The sequence below is a fragment of the Protopterus annectens genome, chromosome 16.part0, assembly GCF_019279795.1.
Source record: "Protopterus annectens isolate FY-2018-M chromosome 16.part0, PAN1.0, whole genome shotgun sequence".
NCBI classification, from domain to species: Eukaryota; Metazoa; Chordata; order Ceratodontiformes; family Protopteridae; genus Protopterus; species Protopterus annectens.
In genome coordinates, this window is record NC_056750.1 from 172,841,845 (window position 1) to 172,857,045 (window position 15,201).

The following is a 15,201-nucleotide window of genomic DNA, read 5'->3' on the forward strand; positions in this document are numbered from 1 at the left end:
ACCATACTATATAAATCGTTGTCAGTAACTATTTGAAATGTTGGAACCCACTAGAGCGAGTCCCAAAACTATGAAGACTGGATTCTCGAAAAATGGACTTTCATATACCAAGTCTGGGATTCCATTTCTCAAAATATTCACTTTTCTCACAGGTATGGTGATCTTGGAGATGGTACGCATAAGTTCAGGGGGTATGGAAGGCTTGCCTCCCACATCAGGGGGGTGCAGAGGCTTGCCCCCTGCAAAACAGATGGTTAACTAATGTAGACATTCTACAAAAAGGCCTCACTGACACCAAAGACTGGTGCCAGAACCATGGCCTTAAGCTCAATACCAAAAAGTGCATTGTTATTCCCTTTGGGAAAACTTTGGTGCCCATGAACTACCACATAGATGGTAGCCCACTAAACACTGAAGGTGTGATAAGAGACCCGGGGACACAGATTGACAGCAACCTCTCCTTTGATAACCACATTGACACTGTAGTCATTTTTTCTATGTGGCACATCTCATTACAAAAGGTTTCTCATCCATAGATTCATAGGTTGGTACTAGGCTATCGGTCCTAGGGCCTATACAAGCCTAGCCATAACAATTCCCTGGCTATTTCTTCCCACACTATTTACTTCCCTGGACCCCTGTCTAGCAGGGCGACTGACATGATCCCCGGGGTGAATTTCCTTTCTCCCATCCAATCATCAAGGTTTCTTTTGAAGAAAGCCAAAGAGGCGCTCTGCTTGAAATGTATGGGCAGTCTATTCCAGAGTCTGGGGAGTCTCTGGGTCAGGAACCTATCCCTCTAGCATGTTTTGTTTATTGTGATGACAAGATTTAGATCCCTGGAGCATGTGGCTCTGAGGGTTTGGGATTTCTTTATGTTTAGCGTGTCTAACAGCTCTGGGTTTGACATGGCCTTATATGTTAAGCAAATATCGCCTCAGAGTAGACGATATGCGACAGAGTATAGCTGGAGTTTTTTAAGGTAGTCAGCATAGGGCATCTGCTTTAGGCCTGTGATTCTTTTAGTGAGGTATTTCTGCTGCCTTTCCAGTTGTTGCAGATGTCTTGAGAGGTACATATCAAATGTGACGTTGTATTCTATAAAGGGTCTAATGAGGGATGAGTACAGTGGGACAATGACCTCCTTTTTTCTGGATGAAAAGTCCTTAGTGATGAGGTGTGCCACATAGAAGGATTTCCTGACTGTTGTGGCGATGTGGTTATTGAAGGTGAGACCACTGTCCAGCTGTGTCCCTAAGTCTCTTATCACACTTTCGGTGTTTAGTGTACCGCCACCTATGTGATAATTCACAGGTACATGTTTTTTCCCAAAGGGGATAACTATACATTTCTTGGCATTGAGCTTGGGCCCATGGCTCTGGCACCAAGCATCTTTTTTCTGTAAGACCCTTTTGTAGAGTAAGAAAGAGGTCATAATCCCCCTCTACTCGTACCTCATTAGACCTATTATAGAATACAACACCCCATTTGGTATGTACCTCACTAGACACCTACAACAACTGGAAAGGCCACAAACATACCTCACTAAGAGGATCTTAGGACTTAGACACATGCCCTATACGGACAGACTCAAAAAAACTCCAGCTATACTCTTGTCTTTTATCACCTACTTAGAGGCGATCTCTGCTTGACCTACAAAGCCATGTCTGATGAACAGCTGCTAGATATGCTACACCTAAAGAAATCCCAATCCCTCCGTGCCACACGCTCCAGGGACCTTAACCTCATTACCACAATAAACAGAACATGCTGGAGGGACAGGTTCCTAACCCAGAGACTTCCCATACTCTGCAACAAACTTCCCACTCACGTCAAGCAGAGCACTTCACTAGCCCTCTTTAAGAGAAATCTTGACAAGCGGATGGGCAATAGGAAGTTCACCCTGGGCATCACTTCAGTGGCCTTGCCTGACAGGGGCACTGGGAACTAACTTTGGGCGGTATGATGCCAGGGAATCTTCTTGGGCTAGGGCTTATATAGGCTCCAGGGCTGTTAGCTTAGTACACACCTATGAACCTAAAAGTGATCCTCAAGATTTGCTCTTTTGCTGAGTTTTTAGTCTTTTTTTGGCATGTCGGCACTCAGCATTTTTAGTGCAGACATTTCAATAGGGAGCAGTCAGGATATTTTGTGACAGACAGAAAATAATTATTTGCATTTTGATACATAGCCTTTTGTTTGTTTTAGCTTGCAACCTGGGATGTGTGAAATGTGACCATTAGCAGACATTTAGGCCAATTTAAAATATTGTCAACATTTTTACAAAGGCAGCACACTTAATTTTGCTTAGGCTCTGCATTTTGATAAAATGTATTGAAGTAAACAGAAGGGGTTAAGTCAGTGGACTGATTAAACCAATGATACATTGTTTCTTGTAGTCCAGGCTTTGAGTCGCACAGCCTTAATCTACCTGCTCTGTAACTCTGCAAAGGTTATTTGATCAGACAACGCCTTAGGTTTTTTGGGAGGCTGAGATGGTCTCTTAGTTGGTCTCTGACTGCATGGCTGGTGACTAACTCTGAGCCTATACACTGAACATATGTTTAAATGGATATAAGCAACTATGTGGGGAGATGAAGTCAAAACAGATTTTTTTGCTGTACAACATTGCTGACACATATTAGTTAGGATGGGAATGGTTGTGCTTTGAGGATTCACATAGGGTTATTAAAAGACTGTTGTGCGAGTACCTCAAACTTCACATTATTTATATGTCAGAGAAAATGATATGCAACTTTGCTTGTGGGGCTTAACAGTATTACGAAAAACAGTAACATGAGAGTTGAGGAGAGTTTGATATTTCGCAAGCTGTTTTTCTGTGGCCCAGTGTTCGATTCCCACAGCCATCATCTGCTTACTGTAAAACACTGGGCAGGTTACTTGATTGTACTCTGTTGGGATTTTGGGGATGCTAGGATCATTCCCTGAATGGTCTCCTTAACTGCATGCCTGTCAACTACCTATAAACGTAGAAATTAAATGTATGTTTAAATCTCTGCAAACTACTGCAAGATTTTGGGGAGATGAAACAAACATTTTTTCTGAACAATAATTTTTGTACACAATTGAAGGAGGAATATATGTGGTTTGAGAATTCAGATAGGATTACAGAAGGATTATTATACAAGTATCTTTAGCATCACATAAACAGGGGTTGGTGATTGGTCCAGATGCCACAGCAGGTGGCATATGACTTTGTTTGTGGAACCTGAACATTCTTGAAAAAGTTCAAAATCTACGAGGTGGGGAGAATTGGAGATGTGACAATTGATGTGGCCTGGAAAATGGATCCCTTGGCCTTCATCTGTCATATGTGTGATTCTCTGCAGGTTGACTGACTAGATAGTGTTCGGAGGCATTTGGGAAACTGGGATCGTCTCCTCAATAGTCTCCTTGACTGCATAACTTGGCAACTAATTAGTATCCTAAAGATTAAACACAAGTGTAAATGGAAACAAACTAATACATGATAAGCATAAAACAAATTTTTTATCTCTGACTATTGTAATTTGGATTTTTTTTATAATATACATAACTTATAATATACTTCTAAATAGTCTACAGAAAGAATTTACTTGACAATACCGCAGTAAGGCCAACTAGCATATGTGGCTGTAAGAGAGTAAAAGATAATTAGAAAGACAGTCTGAATAGGATTTCTATGCAAATTAGGAACTTAAAGTGTCATTCAAGGAAAATGGACAACGTGTAGTTTAGTTATTTTTAATATTGTTAACTCTTTGCTTTTTGTGTAGACGTCAAATAAAATGAGCTTTCAGGCAAAAGTTATTTATTCTGTTTTCATTCAGCCACTATTCTAAGGGTCTGGGTTGCTACGGAGATCACAGAATAGCCATTAGGAGTAGCAGTATGCACATGACTAATATAACATGCCTTCTTTAAAGTACGTTTCTTTAAATGTGAATGGCCTCAATAGCGGCAATAACACTGGCAGTTTGTTTAAAAGTTTAGAAATGCATAAAACAAAAATATATTTTGTAAGACACTCGTCTATTACGAGATTATATTAACAGATTAAATACAAAGGAATATATAGTACTATTATAACTAAAGAAAAGAGAAACAATACAACAATCTTATGGAAAAGTTATATTATATTTTCTGAGATTACGGAATCATACAGTGATGACAGAAGTATGATATGTCACTAATGAATATTAAAACAAATAATCGTAACAAATATGTACTGGGTTCTGTGAACTGCAGCTAAATTTTCTAGATGTATCTGGAATTTTTGAGACCGAATATGTAGGATAGTCTAACAGCATGGTGTTTTAACTGTACACTTAAAGAAAATGGTACTAGTGCAATTAACAAACCTGGAATTTCATCATTAAAAAAAACAAGTAATCTCCGTGGTATCCCCAAAGTCTCAAACAACCCACTAAACAAGTACAGTGGGTCCAAAAACAAAACAGTGCAACAAACTTCTCTGTGTGGAACATTTTCAGTCCATACATCTCTAGTTAATCACTGTATATTAATCAGATCATTCAATAGTAGTAGACGTAGCGAACTTCAACTCGTCTTAAGTCGCAATCTGTGTACTTAAAGGATTTTCAACTGGAAACAGGCTGCCTGCCATGCTTGGATTACTTTTGAATACTTAGTAATTCTGTACAATATTTCAAATTATATACTTTTTATTATTTTTTTGACTTAAGACAAATTTAAGTTCGCTACTTCTACTACTACTATTGCCTGATCTGATTAATATACAGTGATTAACTTGCGATATATGGACTGAAAATCTTCCACACAGAGAAGTTTTTTTATACTGTTTTGAATTTCATCATTGCTGGCTTACTCTCTTATACAAGTTAATAACTTTTCTGAATCAAATTCTTTGTTTTCCACTCATGACTCTCATATATTTAGTATACAAATTATGTAAAAAACAACCACCACAATCCTTTGCCAGAACACAGGTCCACAGATATAAGTATTGTATAGAACACAAACCAAACAAATGAACCCAAGAATAGCAGAGTACCCCCGTTCTACAAGGAATGTAATTTTTATTAGTACATAAGCCCTTTAGCAGTTAAACTGCTTCTTCAGATGTGATTCACACAATGAATAAAACTCATTAAATACTTCACCTCTCGAATAAATGAATCACATGACCTATTTAAATCATTTTTTAAAAAGGTATAAACACAAATATACCCCTACCCAAGTCCTGAATGCAACCTCTACTTTCAAAAAATCTTAGTACTCTTCCAATATATAAAAAACAATCTACATATATTAAAATCCTACTTAACACAATTAAACACATGCACAAGCCCACATACAATATTTGTGTGTACATACCTATATATATATATATATATATATATATATATATATATATATATAAAACAAATATATAGTAGTCATGAATATACATAAAAAACATTAATAAAACATAAAAATACGGTTAATACACAAAACAAAATTTTCATTAGCATAAAGGTCTTGCTTTTAACTTTGGTCTAATAGGGACCCTATCATTCAGACCATGTCCATGGTTAACCCTGAGCCTGATAATCCACTTCAAGTTGTTCAGTCAGGTTTCTAATATCACCACCTCTAATATTTTTAAAAATCCGGCCTATAGCCATAAACAAATACACATGTACTATAGGTATCCTGGACATGTTTGAAGAGTGCACTAACATTATTTCTTTTAATAATATGGCAATAGTGTTTCTTTATTCTATCCTTTAAGGTTCTGGTCTTTCCCACATAGACACTTTGCAACATGCCAAATAAACAATGTGGGCAGAATCACATGTAGCATATATATTAAATGTATAGATTCTACCTTGATCAGGATATACAAAAGTATTACTATTATCTATATATTTACAAACTGGGCAATGACCACATGGTAAAGTTCCTTTAACATTATAACCGCTCATCCTATTTCTGGGGTAGCACAACCGTCTTTTTAAAGACTTCATATTCTTATACATGAAGCCTGGTTCAGAGTCTACTAATTTCTTAATTTGTCAGTTGTTAAAATATTCCAGTGTTTTTAATGTTTTCCTTATATAATGTAGCATCATTTGAAAAAAAAAATCCCATAGGAATCTTTAACTTCCTTTCTCTTACTACCTTTTATTAATAACTTCACCTACATCCTTTTCTGAAAAATAAGGTCTAGCCTTACTCATCCTTAAACTGTTAACTACTTTAATATTTTCACTAACTTCATTTTCATGGTAACTCCTACCAATAAATGCTTTAGTTAATTTATCGGTTTGATTTATGTAAGCTCGGTCATTAAGGCATAATCTTAATGTTCTAAAAATTTGACTTTTAACTACATTCTTGAACACATACTGTGGATGCATACTCTTCCTGAATAAAAGATGATTACAATGGCATGGTTTCCTATATAGCTGTATGGAAATACTGCCTTCTTTATCTAACACAACTATAACGTCTAAGTAATTAATGTTCTCTTCAGATACTTCCGAAGAGAAACATAGGTAAGAAGTAGTTTCATTGATATAATCCCTGAACTCATGGAATTGTTCCATGGCTCCCTTCCGTAACAGGAAAACGTCATACACAAACCTAAGATAGAAAAGTATAAACTCACTACATGGACCTTCTAATGCCAACTTTTGTTCCTAAATGGCCATAACAGCATTGGCGTGGCTATTGGCACATGGTGTGCCCACAGCTATGCCATGCTTCTGCCAATAAAAAGTATCTCAAAAAATAAATGCATTATTTTCCAGGACATAACTTAAAAGTGTACAAACCAAATTAATTTTACCGTCACTAGGAAGAAGATTTTTATAAGATTAATTCATCAAAATGTAAATATAATAAAAGTTTTAATACGAGTAAAAATGAATATATGGCTTTAAGGAACTTACAAAATAATAGCAGCATTGTTACAAGACCTGCAGACAAGGGGGTTCTGATTGTTCTTTTCGACTATGAACGTTATAATACTGATATGAGGGACATGTTGTCAAGTAATGATTTTTATTTAAAAAGTATACAAGAAACGTATTGATTTGATGGTACATGATTGTTCTAAATCCTTTAATTCCAGTTATTCGAGGTCTTCCAAAACTGCATAAGAACCCTATCTACCCCCCTTCCACCCAATTGTAGCAGGACAGAATTGGTGTACTGAGCCGATATCCAAATACATAGAAAAGACACAAACCTGTACTGAATTTGGAATTTGTATATATATATATATATATATATATATATATATATATATATATATATATATATGGTTCTACCTTACATAGTCGACAGTGCAGAACATCGACAACGCAATCGCGATCGCTAGAAGATCGAAAATGCAGAAGACCGACGGATGAAAACACAGACGCCGAGGATACCGACATGAGAAAAGGCTGTGTAAGTATGCGGTAGTGACGGACGTTAGGGTGCGAGTAAGGCAAGTGTGGATATTGACGGTCTGTGGGGATAGGGGTGGGTTAAGTGAGTTAGGGTAAAGGGTTAAGTGAGATAGGGTTAGGGCGCGGGTTAGGTAAGTGTGCGGTAGTGAAAGTCTTTGGGTTAGGGGCGGGTTAAGTGAGTTAGGGTTAGGGCGCGGGTTAGGTGAGTGTGCGATAGTGACGGACCTTAGGGTTAGCGTTTGGGTTAGGGTTGTAGATAGTTGTGTATGTGAGGTTTAGTGTGGGTTTGTAAGGATTTTGTTGTGCTTGTGTTATGTGTGTGGTTTTTGGACAGGGGATGTGTTTTGTTTGTTGATTGTTGTTATTGTGCTGTGTGCAGCGTATGAGGTTTCGTGTTTGTGAACAGTCGGTTATTTCATTATCGGGCATGTGAGGTGTCGTGTTTATGCACTGTCGATTATGTGGTGTTGATGACTGCGTTGTCGGTGTTCTGCACTGTCGACTATGCAAGGTAGAGCCATATATATATATATATATATATATATATATATATATATATATATATATATATATATATATATGTTTTAAGAGATACAAAACATTTTGAACTGATTTATTTTCTTTTATTAAAGTATGTTCAACTAGAGATGATGTTTTGTTAGTTACATTAGATGTGATCTCTCTTTTTACAGTTATTCCCAACAATGTAGATGTTAGTATTGAACAATTTTTAAGAACTAATACATATTTTAGTGAAGTTAAAATTAATAGAGGAAGACCAAAGCAGCTTTATATTAAATAAGTAAACACAGAATAACATTAAAGGAATAATTACTTTAGCTGTTCACACTAACAATATCTATCAAACTATAGTAGCCCAGATCCAGATAAAGTGTTTGATTGTGCAAACTGGTCTTATAAGAAATATACATATTTCCAAGTAATTCGATATCCTTTATTCTTCATCTTTATCAAAATTCATCCTTGTATGTTAAAACTAATATATTTTATTTCTCAGTCAATAAAAATAAGTAAGGGCACTCATTTATTATTTGCTTTAGCTATTGGGTCTCTAGCCAATTACATAAAACTTAACAATAATATAGTAAGAGTTAAAATAAATAAAGTTCAGTCAAGTAAAACTAACACTATATTAGTTAGAGTTAAATTACTTGATGGAAGCTAATAGCAGATGTAAATGTGATAATAAAAAGATTGACCATTTAGGATGAAATGCCACACCTGCCCTACATTTAATGTTGGCAAGCCAGAACGTTAACTAAGAGACTGAATTTAGGAACGTCTATGCAATAAGACAGTGTGATGAAAACAATGCCCCTTTTAAGCACTCAGAGAATTGTAAGGAGTTTATAAAGTTCCATTGTTTGTGACTGAAAAATTTAGTGCTATAAAATAGGCGGGGATAGGAAAAACATGGAAGTACAGGAACTGTTTTGGCAGATTTTTTTTAGATGCTATGAATATGCCAGGTCTTAATGAAAATGCATTAATTAATTGAATTTTAAAAGATAAGGTTGTAAAAATACATTTTTGGAAGACTTATTTGTTGGATCTGTCAGTTTGTTAAAACATTGTAAAGTGTGTATATTTAATTAATATTTGGGAAATTGTATATAAAGAGAAAATGACACATATGTTGGCTGTCTGATGATGTCTGGTACTGTGCAGATAAAGTGCTCACCATTAAAGACATTTACATGCATCCAGGCTGCTGTTATCCACATTTTGTTTTATATTACTCTCACATATAATTGTAAACAAATAGCAACAGCACATTATAAAAAAATATTTTAGACAATATCAGAACAATTATTTTCCATGGAAGCTAGGCTGATTTTAATTAATATGATTATTTTACCCCAAATACTATACATTTCCATAACTTTAGTTACTTCTAAAGAAGAAATTAAAAAATGTTCTTAAGGCAACCCAAAAAACCTAGAATACCTTTGGGACATCATATAAAAGTTCAAAAGGATGGTAGAAAAGGATTTCCTAACTTAGAAACATAGGCTACAGCTTAAGTTATTGAAACACTAGCTTTATGGTTAAATTCTGATTAATCATCCAATCGGAGAAAAAAAAAACTGCATGAAAGCATTTGGTTAAATAAAGAGAAAATATGACATATACAAATCTGGAGTAATAATATGAAGTGACTTTTAAAGAAATATTTATGTAAAAATACCAATAATTAAACAGATTCTACATATATAAACAACATACTAGAAACATTTAGAAATGTTATGTATAAGGAAAATTAGTTTATATTACAAAGTAATAGATAGTTCTTATTTCTGACTTAATATCAGACATAATTAACAAATAATATCAACCCATTCTTTATTTTCTAAATGATCTTGAAACAAATTGCGAAATACAGAGATCATAGTTTCCACAATATATAAAATAATTAAGAACTATATATTTTGCATCAGATATAACTACTTCAGTAGCGCATGTTTAACTATGACAGATACAAATTATTTCAATATCTTAAAAATAAACAATTTTATTTTGGAGATTTTTGCCTGGAAATTCTACACAGATCATTTATCATTCCACAAAGAAATGAAATTATAAAGAAAAAGGAAGATACTTGTTGCTGGAGGTTAAGTCCTTAATCAAAGCAGATTTGTAGCATATGGTTTATAACTTGCAAAGTTCAACTATGTTTTTTGGGGAAAAATCAATGTTTCTGTAAGCACTGTGGTCTGATAAATTCATATCAGTTAAAATTTTGGTGTTTTCCAATTCCTGGATGTGTACCCATGTCTCAATTCCCACTTCTCTGGAGCTTACTGACAATAGCCAGGAAAATGACTACAAAAAGCTAAAAAATTAAACTATGCCTTCATTTACAAAATTTTAAATACTGTCATTGCTGTGTGTCACAAAGAAACGTCTATTACTAAGATAAAAACACACAAAATAACCGCAGAATATAATTACTGGATAAAACTGAACTCATTTACAGAGAAATATTAATGTATGTTCTATGATCAGTTTCTGTTTAATAAATTCTATGTATATAGCAAAAAATCATGCAGACATTTGCGTAAATAGTTATTTGTTTTATTATATTTTTGTGCTTGTTCTTGTATATAAAGATTCAATAAAATATTTTTTTAAAAAAAAGAGAGATTGGTTAATTCTCCTGGTTTTCCAGCAACCTCCATTTTTTCCTCAGAGCATTGCTGTCTCAGGAAAACATGTGCCCAGTGTCAGTTTACCCACTAAGCAAAACTCATCTGTAACAGTTCCAGTTTCAGTTACTAAATCTAGTTTTTCATTCTTCAAATTAGATGGCTAGCACGATTTCTAATGCATACTTACGAAAAGAAAGACTCATAATGAGAACCAAATCCATAGATGTTGAAATAGCAGCCAAGAGGGAGACTCTTCAAGAGAAACAGTAGAGTTTCCTGTGAAAATATTACAGAAGAGACATGAGAAGTTGGTCTGTACAACACAAGATCTTATCAGACATAGAGCAGGGCTGATGTACTACTTTCAGTGAGTACAGTGACAAATCTATTCATGCATCTGCTAGGACATGGGGGCAGTCAAGTTATTTTCTAGTTCATAGTATCAAGACAAAGGCACAGATTACTGCCATTAAAAAGTAACACTAAATTCTACATTTTAAAATCAACAATGGCTTTAATTCTTCAGTAATGAAGAAATACTGCACACAAGAATAAATCACTTGTCAACAGCAAGTTCTGCCTGGAAATAAGGAGATTCCCATCTTACAAATTCCAGCAACATTCAGAGCAGTCTAATATTGGTACAGTAGACAGGTGTATTCTGGTGGATGGGAAGAAATGGACGGCTGATAGAACTAAACCTTTGGACATCTGTAAATGATAAAAAGTGGAAGTATTCAGGCTGTTTGATTGTTAGATATGTGATAATGCATGACTTTCTAATGTTTATTTGACTAAGGTCACTTCAAGGTGCAAAATTACTTTAATGCAAGAACCAGTGATTCATGTTATTTATATTAATTAGTGGGGTGCAGCTTCTTGCATAAGTGCTTGTGTGCTTTGCCTCCACAAAACACTGTTTCAGTTGTGTAGATATAATTTTACATAGCTTGTTTACTAAAACAGCATTCAAACAGTTGTCAAGATAATTGACTTACACCTGAAATGAAACAGTATCCTGCTAAAAATGCCTTGCTATAGTGTTAGATCAAAGCTGGACCCACAGTGAATTTACCCAGCAAACCACATGCAAATCCAGTAGACAGTGCAGTTGCACAAGTTCTACTTATCTATAACAGTAGATGTTCGAAATTCATACTACCTCAGTGGCATATACATTCTGTACCTGCACAAACCCACACTGGCAGCTTTTCAGAGCTCATGATTACCTCCTCTGACTCTTTCTGATAGGGGATTGGCTAAGCCCCTCCCATCTGGGGAAGCCTAACCCCCGTCACAGAAAAGCCCGCTGTTCAGGTTTTTAGTGAAAATTAGGAAGAACCAAAAAAGACCAGAAGAAAGAACAGCTAATCAACCAATTCACAGCCAAATACCACAAAAAGAATTAACCACAGATGACCAACAACACAAGTTTGGATGCCATCAAACTATATACAAAATAAGGGGGGATGGTGTGTGGGTGCTGCCAGTGAGGCAGTGTGAAATTCAAATATTTACTGTTACAGGTAAGCAGGACTTGTACAGATGCACTATATTCATCATTCACACTGCCTCAGTGGCATATTGGTAGGTTTACAAAGTTTACCCTACCTGAAAGTAGGAAGGATAAGGATCCAGGAGCCCCTGCAGAATGGTCCTCACAAAGCCATGAACTTGAAAAAAAATCCAGCTGGGAGTGTTTTGTAAAGGTATGAACTAAGGACTATACTGTTGCCTCTAGAATGATTCTAGAGTCCACCAAAGAGAATAAGATTCTGGTGGAATGTGCCTTAGCCCTGTATGGAACAGATTTACCATGGTGGAAGTAAAAAAACAATAACAGAGGACAACTAATGAGCAAACACGATTAGAGACAGTCTGACATTATTATCAGAAAAGGAAATAAATAGCTGTTCAGCTGTCATGACGGGCTTATCTCTGTCATGGTAGTACCCGAGTTGCATGTGCACTTTCAAGATATGCAGATTTTTCTCTCCCTTGTTTTAAGGTTCCAGATAGACAACTTCAGATTGATGGCATGATTCAGGGTAAATTCAGGAAAAAAAACTTTTGAAAAGAATGAAGTATTAGTGCATAAAACAACTCTGTCCTTGTGGAAAATCAGATAAGGCCGGCCTACGATGATAGCTTGCAGCTCAGAGACTAGTCTTGCAGATGTCAGAGCAATAAGCAAAACAGTTCAAGTGATGAACTTCAAATCAGCATGAAAGGCAGGTTCATAAGGAGATATGGTCAACTTTTCAAGAACAATGTTGAGATTCCAAGGAGGCAGGATTGCTTTTGACACTCCATTCATAAAATGCTTTACCACAAAAAGAGACTAAAAAGGGAGATCCATGAGCAGACAAGTTAAGATGGCTGCAAGATGCACCTTAAAAGATGTATAAAGTAAACCAAATATTTCAAAACCAGAGGAGAGGACACCATACCAGGCCCTCTGGTACCTGATAGGCACCACCTAGAAAACCTCTTCTACTTGTAAACATAAGATATTGAAGTTATAGGTTTTCTTGCCTCCTTTAATACTTGCTGCACATACTCATGGAACAGGTGTCTAAAGGTTTCAAGATAGAATCATCCAGGCTTTCAGTAGCAATTCAAGAAATAAAACTCCTTCCAAACATAGCTGCAAAGATGGCTCAAAGTGTATAAATAGTAACAAAACTTTAATTGAACATTTAAGTGCTTTCATATAGTCTCCTCTGCTTCTTCAAACCAATAAATGCTTACCTGTTCAATTAAAGTTTTCTTACTGTTTATACACTTGAGATGTCTTTGCAGCCATATTTGGAAGAAGTTTTATTTCTTGATACATCTGTTGATTTGTACTCCAACCCTGAGTGGTCTACTTTTTCATTTCAGTAGCAATTGCTTTAAGATGCGGTGCACCAGATTCCCCTGGCAATGTGTGAGCAGATCCACAGTGTGGTGAAGCTTGTGGTAATTGCCCTTGGCTGATTCCATTAAAAGGGAGAACCAACTTTGCCTGGGCCAAAAAGAGAGAATCTCTATGTTGTTGTTGTTTGTCTTTCGGCTTTTTCCCGGTAAGGGGTCGCCACAGCAAACTCCAGTCCGCTAATGATTGGCAGTAGACTTTTTTATGAAACGCCGAGGTGCCAGCTCAACACCCAACCTTCAACGAAGGCACGCCCATTTACGCACGGATGTCTTTCGAACGCTACCCAACTGCAAGGAGGACATGCAGACTCCACACAGAAGGCACTCCCAAGCCAAGCAGAGACTGGAACGGGAGAACCTCTAGCTGTGAGGTAACAATGCTACCGCTGTAATCTCTATGATCTTTGATAATTCTTTTTGAATCTTCAGAAGTACCTTGGGTAGTAGCGAAATGGTTGGAAATGCATAAAGGAATATTTATGTCCAAGGGAAAAAGAATTCTGTCCTCCAACCATGGTTGCAAGTACGTGTCGAATAAAATTTTTCAAACAGTCTGTTTTGAAAGGAGGGGATCAGAACTATTTGTAGTGCTCCCCATATCTGGACCTACTCCAGGCAGACCTCTGTCCTGAGTTGCCTCTTATGAGGGTTAATCTGGAATCTACCAAATCTGTCTGCTACCATTTTGCTCTGACTGGATGTATGACACCTGAAGTGTCAAAGAATGCCATAAGGCTAGCTTCCATGCCATCACTGCAAACCAGCAAAGATGGTATGACATTGTACCCCTTTGCTTATTCAGGTACCATGTGACTGTGGTGTTGTCTGTGACCAATAAAAGGGGACTTGGAGACCGTAAGTGTTGAAAACCTTTTAAGGTCTGAATCACTTCTAACATTTCCTTGATGATTATGTGCTTTGGAGCATTGAAGGACTCCATTCACCTTGCACTAGAACTCACCAAGTCAATGTTCCTCATGCAAAATCTGATGAGTCCATCTGGACTTACTGAACTGGGTCTAGTGGACAAAGGGCAAGTCTGGAGAGAGAGACATCTGATCCCTTCACTGCTGAAACTCTTATTTTACAAAATCCAGCACTGGCACCAAGAGCTCCAAGGTAAGCAGGTGCTACATCCAAAATGTTTTTAAGTACCAATGAATCTTTCTCATGTAGAGTCTGGCCAGAGATGTTATGAGGATCACTGATGCCATGAGGCCTGTAATTCTGTGGTCCTCTCTTATAGAGAGCTTCTTGAAGAAACAAATCCCTGAAAATGTTCTAAATAGTTAGGATTTTGTCTCATGTTAGAAAGGCCATACTTTTTCTGTGTCCATCACACACCCAAGGAAGAGGATTCTTTGTGCAGGCATGAAAAAGGACATTTGTAGGTTCAACCTGAAGTTGGGAGCAACTGAAATAAGATAGTCATTTTCAGCTGTAAAGTCACCATGAAACAGTTTTCCAGAAGATGGGGTAGGAATGATGGAGGTTGGAGCTTTTGAGTTTGGGTACTTTCAGAAAGGTATTTAGGCACATCAAATCCAACACTGGCCTCCACAACAGCTTCTTTTTTGGGTACCAAAAAGATTCTGTTGAAAAATCCTTTTCCTTTTTGAGGTGCAGGAACTGGTTCTATAACCTCGGCTTGCTGGAGAGAGAAGGAACAGATGTGTCTGGTCTGACAGGTG

General features: G+C 36.5%; 1 protein-coding gene across 3 annotated transcripts in view; it reads right to left on the reverse strand.

Moving 5' to 3' along the window:
- Positions 1 to 15,201, reverse strand: part of LOC122790711 (von Willebrand factor A domain-containing protein 5A-like) — a 1,391,420-nt gene that overhangs the window by 867,180 nt on the left and 509,039 nt on the right. For all 3 annotated transcript variants that reach the window (XM_044058264.1, XM_044058265.1, XM_044058267.1), the window contains exon 8: positions 10,779 to 10,867. In XM_044058264.1, coding sequence (XP_043914199.1) covers positions 10,779 to 10,867 — 89 coding nt within the window. The remainder of the gene's footprint in view (positions 1 to 10,778; positions 10,868 to 15,201) is intronic.